At 43.5% G+C, this 12881-nt stretch overlaps 1 protein-coding gene across 2 annotated transcripts in view; it reads left to right on the top strand.

The window, feature by feature from the left end:
• Window positions 1-599: 599 nt before the first annotated feature.
• Window positions 600-12881, top strand: part of FZD6 (frizzled class receptor 6) — a 36529-nt gene continuing 24247 nt past the window's right edge. The window contains exons 1-2 of one of the 2 annotated variants that reach the window (XM_019973901.2): window positions 600-771; window positions 1903-2209. In XM_019973901.2, the coding sequence (XP_019829460.1) occupies window positions 2033-2209 (177 nt within the window). In that variant the 5' untranslated portion in view covers window positions 600-771; window positions 1903-2032. Of the gene's footprint in view, window positions 772-1877; window positions 2210-12881 lie in introns of both variants that reach the window. The other variant, XM_019973900.2, reaches the window with a different exon arrangement.

Genomic DNA, 12881 nt, shown 5'->3' with positions numbered 1-12881 from the left:
CTGGGATTCTCCAGGCAAGAACACTGGAGTGGGTTGCCATTTTTTGGTACTAAAAACTGGGTTGACTTCTAGAGCAGTTCAACTTTCTAATACGGTTCTGCATCAGTAAACCACAGGACCTGCCAGGCCTGAAATCATTGCCACCTGTGTCTCCAGTTAGTGACCAGACACCCTGAATTAATAAATTATACAGGTGTTTTTGTTTTTGTTTTTGTTTTTAGGACAGATACCCAGGAAATTACCCACCCTCTAAGGTCACTTGGGCAATGGACTTTACAGAGCAAACTGGCCCCGTTTAAAAATTCTTGGCTCCTGAAATTCGAAATAAATTGGGTTTTTCTAAAAGAAGTTTTATCTGGGACTCAATAAGAACTTCAAAAGAAAAAACAAAAACCCTCTAGGCTGAACCCCTGCGGACGGCACAGAAGAGACGGCGAGGTGGAGGGGGCCCCCAGGCCCCGCAGCTGGACCTCGCCCCCGCAACACTGTTCGCCCCTGCCGGGTGGGGCGAGCCCAGAGCCAGACCCGGACGGCGCGGCGCGGGTGGGGCCCGGGCGGAGAGCCAGGTCCGCCGCCGCCGCGAGCCGGGACCTGCCCGTCCGACCTGGCGGCGCTGTCTCGCGGGATTGCTCAGCTCTCGCCCGGCCGTGCGACTCCCGGCTCCCGTGGTGGCCGGAGTCCCGGACGCTCCCTGGAGCCGTCGCTGGCCGCAGGGGGACGGTGGGCTGGACCGGGACGGGGAGGAACGGGTGCCTTCGACCGCCGCCCGAGGTGAGGTTCCTCGGACGCCAACTGGGCGAGTGGCCGCGGGCGGGCGGGCTTGCGGGCGCCAGGGCGAGCGGGGTGAGCGGGGCGGGCCTGGAGGGGTGCGGGGTGGGTAGGGGGCGCGTGCTCCGAGCCGCAGGTGCGCGAAAGGCTGCGGCCGGACGGTCCGCGCCGGCCCGAGGTTCCCAGGAAGCTGGGGCTCTGCGATGCTGGTCCCCGCGGGGCCAGGGACGCGGAGCACGGCGCTGGGCCTGGGGCAGGTGCCCGGGGGTGGGGCGCATTGCCCTGCCCGGTGCTGTATGTGTGTGTGTGTGTGTGTGTTGGGGGATGGGGTGAGGGGGTGCGACGATTCGTGGCTCTGTGTGTGTGTTTTGGGGGGATGGGGTGAGGGGGTGAGTTGCCCTGCCCGGCGCTGGAAGCCGGGACGTACATGTTTTTGTGTGTGTGTGTGTGTGTTGGGGGGATGGGGTGACGGGTGCGACGATTCGTGGCTCAGTGCCCACAGCTTCCCTCCCACCGAAACTCCGTCGGCCTCCCGGGACAGCTTTGCTCATTTTTCTTTTCTGTGAGATCGCTACTCCCCTCCCCCTCCCCAGCCTTTTGAACACTCGTTTCGCTCCTCCGCAGTAGGAATCCTAGAAGTCTCCCTCTGGTTGGCCTTTTTAAAGACAAAAGTTAGTCTCCAGAAGAGTGCCACAAAAGCTGGCCCTTTTAGAGTCTTTAAAGAATTTAAGAACTCGTGAGATCTTCCCTGCAACTCAGTTTTCTTGTGCGTAATAAAACACCCGACAGGGCCTTTTAGATTTTACAGTTCTGTTAATCCTCATTAACTTGTTCCCAGCCCCACCATTTTCTCCATCTCACTCATCCAGTGCCCCGCTTTTACCCTGTGTTCCATACAGCACGAACCTCCGGTCATCCGGTCCCTAGAGATGAGATTTCCTCCGCAAGTCACAGATTCTGTGCCAAGGCAGGTGGAACAGTAATTGATGGGACGAAATTTTCCGTCGTTTTCCCAGTGTTAATTACCTAGCATGAAACTCTGCACTTTGACGTTTGCATTTGAGTCGATAACAAATGTTGCTGATACACCCTTTTGATTGTTTTTACAGTAATTGACCCAGAACTCATTTTCAGGAAAAAGAGCTTCCTTCAAAATGGTAAAATAATCAAATGAGGAATTTGAACATTTTTATCTTTGGATGGAAATCTGAGAATGAAGAGTGATTAATCCAAGCCATGTTGTGAAATTAGGAATTTGAAGAGAATGGAAACATTTACATTTTTGTGGACATGTATTTTTCTACCCCTGGTAAGAGGGCACAGTCTTTTCACCTGTGAACCAATTACTGTTCCCAGATGTATGAAAATGGCCTACAACATGACATTTTTCCCTAATCTGATGGGTCATTATGACCAGAGTATTGCTGCTGTAGAAATGGAGGTGAGTAGTTCTTCATATCTTTATGGAAGAATAGTTTATGCTCTGTTCTGGAATAAGCTATAAATGCAACCTTTTTTTGAAAAAGATAACAGTAAGGGATTTCTTCAAGTTGTAAATAAGTCCTACTTTGAATAAATGCCTTTGAAAATTAAATCTCCCTACTGGCTTATATTTTGTGTACATTTGTGGCTTTGTTTAGTGGATTTGCCTAAGATAGGGTTCATTCTCTATGAATTATAGTTGTGAATGATTTTGAAATATCGTGCACCTGGCAGATATTTTGCTCTCCTGAGTCAATTTGGTAATTCCTCATGGTAAAAAATGTGAATTCTGAATTTTTACTAATTCCGTGAACATATAATCTTCTATTGCCTGGACTAAAGTGCTTGGACTACATATATTTTCATGAGTAGTTGTTATGTTCACTTGGGCCTGTTTGTCTGAAGCAAATCAGTGACTAGAAGATTTTGGGGATTTGGGGGCTGTAGATAGTGTTTTGCTAAGAAGTGTCTTTTTTAAGTATAGTGCTTAAGTAGTCTTTGTAAAAAGAAAGAAAGAAAGTGAAGTCTCTCAGTCGTGTCCGATTCTTTGCAACCCCATGGACTGTAGCCCACCAGGCTCCTCCATCCATGGAATTTCCTAGGCAAGAGTACTGGGTGGGTTGCCTTTTCCTTCTCCCTGAGATCTGCCCGACCTTAAAAGAAACCTCACAGCAGGGGAGGAGCAGAGTGACAGTAAAGATTGCCCCAGGTGCCTCAGTTGCCTGCGTCTGCTTTAGAGATATGCAGATGGCTAGGGAGGTGTGGGAAGAAAGAGTTACCTGTAGAGACAGGAGCCTGTCCTCTCCTACAGATCTATTAGGATGATAAATTTTGTGAAGGTAAGATGACAAATTTTTTTGTAGATTTTCTCCAGAAAGGCTGAGAAAGGTAAAGACTTATTTCCTCAGATTGTTTCTAAGAGTTGAAACCCCGGCAATTTTAATATAGACACAGCTTTAAAAACGGACTAGGCTTGATTTTGCAGTCTTCCCTTGTTGTTTAGTGGAATAGTTGTCCAGCTACCTCATTGTAGACTCGTGTCTGAAATAGGAGGGCTTTTGATTACTGAGTAGAAGTACTTTTAAAAGATATGGCAAATTATCAGTGTATTACTGTAATCTTTCAGTAGATTTCCAAGCCAGTGCAAAGTTGTCATTTTGAGCACTGAACAGATGATGTGGTGAGATTTCCATTGGCTAATCAGAACCATTTTGATTGTTTAATCTGATCAAATCAAGTAGTGTGAGTAACTTCAAGGAATAATTATAACATTCATTCACATTTTCTCTAATATGTGTTTTATAACTCATTTCTTATAGCGTTCTTAAAAATTTTTTTTAATCTGGTTTCCTTTTTTGTGTAATAGCTAATACATTTGGAGTTAGAATGCTGACATTGACCTTAAAATTCAGATTCTTTAGAGTTCCTTATCATAGAGAAGTACCATTATGAATAGAGAGAGAGATGCCTCCCTGCTATTAGATACTGTAGTTTTAAGATGATAAGAATGAGGTTTTGTTTCATGCATGTCTTTTTAAAACCAATTGTTTTTGACCCCCTGAAAGAGTTATTTTTTTATTTACCTAGCTTCTTTCCCAGGTAGTTTTGTGTGTGGACATACCCAAGAAATGTCCTCCTTTACTTGATTGCTGACACTACTAATTTCTTCATTATATAATCTTCCTCATGCACTAAACTTTCTCCTACCCCTTACTATTGAGTTTTATTCCATAAGTCACTTTTCAGTTGGTTTAAGGATGTAAAAGAAAGATACCAAGCAGTCATTTAATATCAGCATTAACCTAAGTCTACAAAAGAAGAAAGGGAAATGGAAAGGCAAAATAATATCAACCTAAGTCAGTCTTTGTTGTTCTTGTTCAGTCGCTAAGTTCTGTCCGACTCTTTGCAACCCCATAGACTGCAGCATGCCAGACTTCCCTGTAGTCTGCTATCTCCTGGAGCTTGCTCAAACTCATGTCCATTGAGTCCGTGAATTCATCCGATCACCTCATCCTCTGTCATCCCCTTCTCCTCCCACCTTCAGTCTTTCCCAGCATCACGGTCTTTTCCAATGAGTCGGCTCTTCACATCAGGCGGCCAAAGTGTTGGAGCTTCAGCTCTAGCTTCGCTGGAGGAGGGAATGGCTACCCACTCCAGTATTCTTGCCTGGAGAATCCGCATAGACAGAGGAGCCTGGCGGGCTACGTAGCCACCGTAGGGTCACAGAGTTGGACACAACTGAAGCAACTTAGCATGCACGCAAGTGACTTAAATATCACGCAGAGTTTCTTATCCTCTTTTGTGCCATTGATGCATTCTCAGAATTCTAAATAAAATGAGTAGGATTACAAAGGAAACCAATTATATTGAAATATACTTTTGTTTATAGCCCAGGTTAGGAAACTTTGAACCTGTCATTATATAGGTGAAAAACTGAAGCCCCAAGAAGTTGTGACTTGCTTGTGATTTGAGCACTATGGTCTGATGCAGTCTTCTCTGTCACCATGGACCATAGTGTCATTTTTAAACTATTTTATGTATTTTTTTTTTACCCTTGACCTTATTAGATAACAACAACAACAAAATACTTCCTAAGATTAGAATGTCATGTGTTAATTTCAGTCTTTGCTGCTTCTTTATAAACTTCAATAAAAATTAAGCTGGGAGATTTTTTTTTAACCTCTAATCAGTGTTACCTTTCTCTTTCTCATCCATGTCTTGGGTACAAAGTCTTGTCAGAATTTTTAGATCGAAAATAAAATCTTATGGCTTCAGTCTGTCCCCTGTGGTGGTGCCAGAGCGATTTTACTGATATGCAAATATGTGCAGTCCTCTCTGGGGTTAAAATTCTTTATTTCCCTAAAGCCAGAAAAATACAGACCTGACCAGCATGGCACCCAACGTTCTTTGTATGTGACCCTGCCTTCCTGTCCAGCTTCCCGTCTTGCCCCTTGCCACATTATACACTCTGCTTCAGTCAAACTGACCTGTTTGTAGAACTCAGATTCATATTATCCCCTCTCACTTCTATACCTTTGCATATATTGTATCCACTGCCTCAATACCTACCCTTCTTCATCTGCTCAGTCTTTTCAGGTCTCAGTTAAAGTACTCTATGTTCTTGCCTGGAGAATCCCAGGGACGGGGGAGCCTGGTGGGCTGCCATCTATGGGGTCGCACAGAGTCGGACACGACTGAAGCGACTTAGCAGCAGCAGCATATGTGCTATATGTTATTTACTTTCCAGATAAAATTTTTTAAGTCAAATTTATCACAAACCAAAGGATCTGACCAAAATATCCTGGTCCTTTAGTTCTGTTTCAGAGATTACCTGAAATAAAGGACTTTGATTTTTTTCCCCTTATTTTATTGTCTGAGGCTGAAGTGATTTGTATTACAAAGAGTTAATTTACAATTCTGAGTAGTTACTTGGCTTTATCATGAAAAGGATGTTGTACAGTGTAACTCTCCAAGTGTAAAAACAAATGGTTGCTGGTTTTCCATTGTGTTGCTTTTTGTTTCATATCTAGAGCATTGTTTCTCAAATTGTGAGGTTGATGTCCCTTGAGAGACTAATTTCATCCAAAAAGAGCTGAGACTGATGTAGGGAAAATGGAAACCGGAATATTGTGTTTTTCTTTTGAATTGCCTACGTTAAGGCCTAGGCAAAAGCTAAGTCAAGTATTGTGTTTGGAACAGCACGTGGTGGTTCCACGTTTGAAAGGTCTAAAGGGAAGTGAGCCCAAAAAACCCTTTCCTTTCACCTGTTAATACGCACTATTCAAATGTCTCTATTCAATTAGAAATAAGGGGATGGAGAAAAACTGTATAAACAAACTTTTAAGAAAAGAGTCAGCTTCTATTGGGCACTGGTTTTTAAACATACTCATCTGCTTTTTAATGAGTCTAATGGACCCCGCTTCTATCCCATGCAAAAGAAAATGTTTAATATGACTAACCTCTGTATTTTTTTAGGGAAGACTTTCTGAAAATAAGTGTAACTATTCTGAAAGTCATGTATTGAGTCATTTAAAGTGAAATAGATATGGAAAAGTATTCCAGATCAGTTGTGTGTATAATGGCCACTGTTGCATTTTAAACAAAGATATAAACTTACCTTCCTTCCTGACATTGTTCTGCATTAAAAGAAAGAGCGCCTTGACCACTTCTGAGTCTGCAGAATCAAGTTAGACCTGTATGGAAACAAGGGACAATATTTCTCCTAGGAGTCTCTGCTGATAGGCACAAGGTTCCTAGGGCCATTCCTTGACATTCCACAGTCTAGGATATTAGTTATGATTTCAGGAGAGCCTTCCACAAAGGGATGTGGTTCTTTTAGACCATGGGAAGACTGTTGAGTTGTGATTATCACCTTTCCTTGAGAATGCAGCTTGTAGATATTATATTTTTATTACTCTAGTTTGTATATTTGTTATGTATTCATTCATTGATGTTTGTTCAAGGTGTACCTGAATGTGAATTATAGTCTTTCAAGTTATAAGTTTTCTTCCAGTAAAGTCTCTGCCCCTTTATGTCTTTCCTTCTTCTGGTACCCTTATAACGCAAATGTTAGTACACTTGATGCTATCCCAGAGGTCTCTTAAACTATCCTCATTTTTAAAAATTCTTTTTCCTTTTTTTCAATTCAGCTTGGGAGATTTTTACTACTCTGTATTCCAGTTCACTGATCTGGCCCTCTGTATTATCTGATCTACTGTTTATTCCTTGGAGTATATTTTTTTCTCTCAGTTCTTATATTCTTCAGTTCTGTTTAATTCTTCTTTATAATTTTCAGTTCAGTTCAGTCGCTCAGTCCTGTCCAAGTCTTTGGGACCCCATGAATCGCAGCACGCCAGGCCTCCCTGTCCATCACCAACTCCCAGAGTTCACTCAAACTCGCATCCATCGAGTTGGTGATGCCATCCAGCCATCTCATCCTGTCGTCCCCTTCTCCTTCTGCCCCCAATCCCTCCCAGCATCAGAGTTTTTTCCAATAAGTCAACTCTTCGCATGAGGTGGCAAAAGTATTGGAGTTTCAGCTTCAGCATCATTTCTTCCAAAGAACACCCAGGGCTGATCTCCTCTAGAATGGACTGGTTGGATCTCCTTGCAAGTCCAAGGGACTCTCAAGGGTCTTGTCCAACACCACAGTTCAAAAGCATCAATTCTTCAGTGCTCAGCTTTCTTCACAGTCCAACTCTCCCATCCATACATGACTACTGGAAAAACCATAGCCTTGACTAGATGGACCTTTGTTGGCAAAGTAATATCTCTGCTTTTGAATATGCTGTCTAGGTTGGTCATAACTTTCCTTCCAAGGAGTAAGCGTCTTTTAATTTCATGGCTGCAGTCACCATCTGCAGTGATTTTGGAGCCCAGAAAAATAAAGTCTGACACTGTTTCCACTGTTTCCCCATCTATTTCCCATGAAGTGATGGGACTAGATGCCATGATCTTCGTTTTCTGAATGTTGAGCTTTAAGCCAACTTTTTCACTCTCTCACTTTCATCAAGAGGCTTTTGAGTTCCTCTTCACTTTCTGCCATAAGGGTGGTGTCATCTGCATATCTGAGGTTATTGATATTTCTCCTGGCAATCTTGATTCCAGCTTGTGCTTCTTCCAGCCCAGTGTTTCTCATGATATACTCTGCATAGAAGTTAAATAAGCAGGGTGATAATATACAGCCTTGACGGATTCCTTTTCCTATTTGGAACCAGTCTGTTCTTCCATGTCCAGTTCTAACTGTTGCTTCCTGACCTGCATACAGATTTCTCAGAAGGCAGGTCAGGTGGTCTGGTATTCCCATCTCTTTCAGAATTTTCCACAGTTTATTGTGATCCACACAGTCAAAGGCTTTGGCATAGTCAATAAAGCAGAAATAGATGTTTTTCTGGAACTCTTTTGCTTTTTCGATGATCCAGTGGATGTTGGCAATTTGATCTCTGGTTCCTCTGCCTTTTCTAAATCCATCTTGAACATCTGGAAGTTCACGGTTCACATATTACTGAAGCCTGGCTTGGAGAATTTTGAGCATTACTTTACTAGCATGTGAAATGAGTGCAATTGTGTGGTAGTTTGTTTAAGCTCTATTAAATTCCTCACTGTATTTATCCATTCTTCTGAATTCATTTGAGCATCTTGTGGTCATTATCTTGAACTCTTTATCTGGTAGATCGCGTATTTCCACTGTACTTAGTTCTTATGAGGTTTTGTCTTATTTCTTCATTTGGATCATATTCCTCTGTCTCTTCATTTTGCCAAATTCCTTGTGTTTATTTCTATGTATTAAGTAGGTCAGTTATGTTTCCCAGTCTTGGAGAACTGGTCTTATGTAAGAGACATCGCATGGGGCCTGGCAGAACACTCCTCTCTGGTCACCAGGGCCATATGCTCTGAGGGTGTCCACTGTGTGGGTCCTCCTGATGGGACAGGGCTGACTGCTGTGGGCACCCTGGTAGGCGGGTCTGGTCCCTGGCCCTACTGGCTGCCACATCCCTGCCTTGTTTGGTGGCCACCAGTGGTAGTGGACCCTCCCACCACTAAGAGGCTAGAGGGAAGACTCAAAAATGGCACTTGCCAGCACCATTGTCCTCATGGTAGAATGAGCTTCCCAAATGGGAGCCGCCAGTGTCTGTTTCCCCAGGAGGCGTCCCTTGCCTTCTGCCTCTCTGCGAGGCTCTCTAAGATCAGCAAGGTGGTCTTACCCGGTCACATTACTGCCTCTGCACTGGCACTTGTGAAGTTTTGTATGTGCCCTTTGAGCGTGGAATGTCTCTTTCTTGCATCTCTCTAGCTCTCCTGTGTGCAGTGCGGCTAGCCTTTAAGGCTAGGCATACTGGGCACTCATCTCTCCAGTGTGAGACCCCCCAGGTTAGGGAGCTGATGTAGGGCTAGGACTCTCACTCCTTGGGGAAAACCTCTGCAGTTGTGATTATCCTTCCGTTTGTGGGTTGCCTAGCCTGGGGAGTCGATCTTGACTGTACTGTATCACTACCTCCCCTACCTGTCTCATTGTGGTTCCTTCTTTATGTCTTTAGTTGTGGAAAATCTTTTCTGCTAGTCTTCAGGTCATGTTCATCAGTAGATTCTGTGTACATAGCTGTAATTTTGGTGTGCCTGTGGGAGGAGGTGAGCTCAAAGTCTTCCTGCTCCATCATCTTGGCCACACTCTCTAAGTTATAAGTTTATTTCTTTTTAATATTTCTTTTTATTTGTTTGTTTGGCTGTGTCAGATCTTAGTTTTGGCATGTGGAATCTAGTTTCCTGACCAGGGATCAAACTTGGACCCCCTGCGCTGGGAGCACCAAGTGTTAGCCGCTGGACCACCAGGGAAGTTCCTCTAAGTAGGGGGGACTTAAGTAACACATTTTACTTAAATTTGTTACTTAATTTTGCTTAAATTTGTTACTTAAATCCCCTTAAGTAACAATTTTTAAATTTAAAAATTGACTCTTTAGTGGATGGATTATTTTGCAGTGCCAAGATTATTTTGTCTAATTTCCAAAGGAAAGCTCATTTGGAGAAATAGTTTAAAATTTATAGTGCTCACTGCTTTGTTGTTGTGGTTATGCTGTACTCAGTCATGTCCAACTCTTTACGACCCAATGGACTGTAGCCTGCCAGGCTCCTCTGTCCATGGGATTCTCCAGGCAAGAATAATGGAGGAGGCAGCCATTTCCTACTCCAGGGGATTTTCCTGACCCAGGGATCAAACCCATGTCTCCCCTGGATTCTTTACCACTGAGCTACCTAAGTACTTTAAAAGTAATAAGTTTTCTGTTGTGGAAATAATGCACATTTCTGCTTATTATTCTTTTCTTATGTCCCATGCCCTGCTTTGCATTTTTAAAAAAGAAGTTGACTTGCCTGAGATTGGTCACATTCATGATAATAAGTGGCAAAGTTTGCACCACTTGATTATATACTAGTCAATTAACAATCTCAAAGAATTTACTCTAGACTCTTGTAGCCACTTTGAAAGTATTTGCTCTGTGAAGTGTAAACGGCTGAGGACCCCTTTAGCTCTTTAGTGAGTCTGTTTCCTAGCTACGGCGCACCACTTTTGTTTCAACCATTTTTTAAACTTCTTCACTTTCTCTGTTTTCATTACTGTCACTGGAAATTGGATTTCTTTTTGGTGACATATTAAGGTAGGAAATAAAGCTCTTACCACTTCTTGAGTTACTGTGTGTGTCACCAGAAGTAGAAAGCACAAATCCTAAGCTCAGAATCAGATGCTTGACAGTCACTTGGCCTTGGTCACTAGTAAAGTGGCTTCTTCCACATACCAGGGGCTTCAGAAAAGTGACAAATGTTTATATAATCTGCAGCTTTAGTACAAAGGGAGGCAAGGTATAGACAAGACGCTACCACAAGAGCACTCTGCAGAGGCTTAGCTCTATATATTTTATATATTTTTTAAAATAAAAATATTTTTCCTCTTTAGATTCCTCTCTCTTAGCCTTCTAACCCAGAGTTTCTCTTCAGAATCTTACAGCAACAGCAAGCCCAGGTCCATGCTATGGTTCTTTCCATTATCATGTCATTATAGCATGGGGAGCTAGCCAGTGTGTTTTAAGGAAAAGGTGTCGGTGTCGTATGGCAGAAGTAGGCATTCTGAGGGTATGAGCAGTAGCTTTCCCTTGTCTTTTAAGTTCTACTCCGGCCACTTGAAGAAGGAATGCTATTGGCTACACCTGATGTCATAAGTAGGTCACCAGATAACACCCAGTTCATGAGCGGTCTTGGGCTGATTATCTACAGGTGTTCCATAGATGTGCCCCGTGTCTGCCAGGAACTGTTAGTAGAATCAAGGTGGAAGACCCCTTTTATTTATGTAGGGTTCATATCCTCATTGGGATGTATCTATGACCTCACCAGCTTTCTGTCCTAAATAAGATGGGCTAGTGTGATGGCCTATGAAACAGTAATATGCTTAGAGTCTCTAGTCTCTGGTCAAATGAAATTAAGGCACAGAGCTGAAGAGCTGATGTTACTCCAGGGCGGTGTTCCTCACCCTCTAGTGTGCATCAGAATCATCTGTAGGGCTTGTTAAAACACAGATCACTGACCCCACCTCCCGAATCAGTAGGTCTGATGCGGGATGGAGAATTTGCCTTTCTAACAAGTTTCCAGGGGCTGCTGCTGCTGCTGCTGCTTCAGGGAGCACTCGGAGAACACTCTGAGGCAAGTTGGTGAGGACGTGTTGCTCTCCTTTCTAGGGTGAAAGGAAATTCCTTTTGGAGGAAAAAGCATTGGCCAAATTCAAGCTGCATATGTGTTGCCAAGGGTGTACTGATTTCTTGCATTAAAAAGACCACATCTGTAAAACTACCTTATACATTTGATTAAGGTTGCTCAAGACAATATATTAATAACATATCCAGTTAAAATGGACAAATGCCAAGAATTGCTACCCATGAAGATGGGCATTACTTATCTCTGAAAGCCCCATCTGCAGTATTGCTTTTGATTTCCTGCCATGGTAGAGGGAGATCTCTAATATTTTTAATTTGGCTACTTCAACCATAAAAATGTTTATCCGGGAAGCCAGTATGGTACTTGGGCAGACTATGAGTCTTAGGCAGCTTCTAGGGCTGGGAAAGCCAGTGAACATAACTTCCAAGGACAGGAGAGGGGATGAGAGACCTCCAGTTGCCAGGGTCTAGCTCATGGGTCACGTCCTCCCCATTATCTCCTCCAACAAGATCCCACCAAGCCCCTGTCAAAAACCCACTGATCATCTAACCCCCAAAAGACCAGCTCTGAAGCTACAACATTGAATCCAGAATCAATACATTTGTGTCAGTATATCTTAGCCCCATCTAAAATTTCGTCCTTTCCTCCATAATCTAGCACCCTCAAACCAATGTAAATGTATAGTGTCTTATAAACAATATATAATCCTTTTTCCAGATTTAAGTTTGACTTGACCTTTCCAGAGCACAGTGGGTAGAACTCTACCTACAGATGAAGACATTGAAGAATGGTGGGAATGGGGTATGAGGCTATTTATTTTCTTGTTACAAAGTATATCTTTCAGAGGAGTGCCCCAGCAGACAAGGGATGAGGGTCTGCCTTGAGGGCTGTGGGTTTAGAATCCTGCCTGGGTACTCTGAACCTTGTCGTGTATCCCCATGTCACATCTTGAGGTCCCACTCATCACAGTATCCCTCCTTATCACTATATCATTAGATCTCTTCTACGAAAGGGAAGCAAATTTAACTGATGTAATTTGGCAACCTGCAGGATCAGTCCGTACCTTTGGTTTTCACCTTCAGCCTTGAGACAGTAAAGCGGTACTGAGGCCAGTGGATGGTCTGTGTGACTGAGCCCAGTTAAGATTCTGGCGGGCAGGTGCGGAGGTCATCTTGTAACTGCCCGAGACAGGCCTCACGTGTGTGTTTTCTTGCTTACTAAAGGTGGCACCTACCAGTCTGGAGTGGCCTTTAATCCTTGTGTTGCACCCCACACCTTGAACCGAGAATTCAGGGGTGCCAGTTTGTCACTGTCTTCCTAAGCCGAACAGTGCCCTTAGAAGCACTCACTTCAGCCCACGGGCCTTGAGTACATGACACTCTTTATACCTTTCTCGGCTTCTGTGGTAGCAACCACTCAGCCTTGTCTCCACT

The sequence above is a fragment of the Bos indicus genome, chromosome 14, assembly GCF_029378745.1.
Source record: "Bos indicus isolate NIAB-ARS_2022 breed Sahiwal x Tharparkar chromosome 14, NIAB-ARS_B.indTharparkar_mat_pri_1.0, whole genome shotgun sequence".
Lineage (NCBI taxonomy): Eukaryota > Metazoa > Chordata > Mammalia > Artiodactyla > Bovidae > Bos > Bos indicus.
The sequence above is the reverse complement of the archived record's forward strand: the minus strand, read 5'-3'. Positions and strand labels throughout refer to the sequence as shown.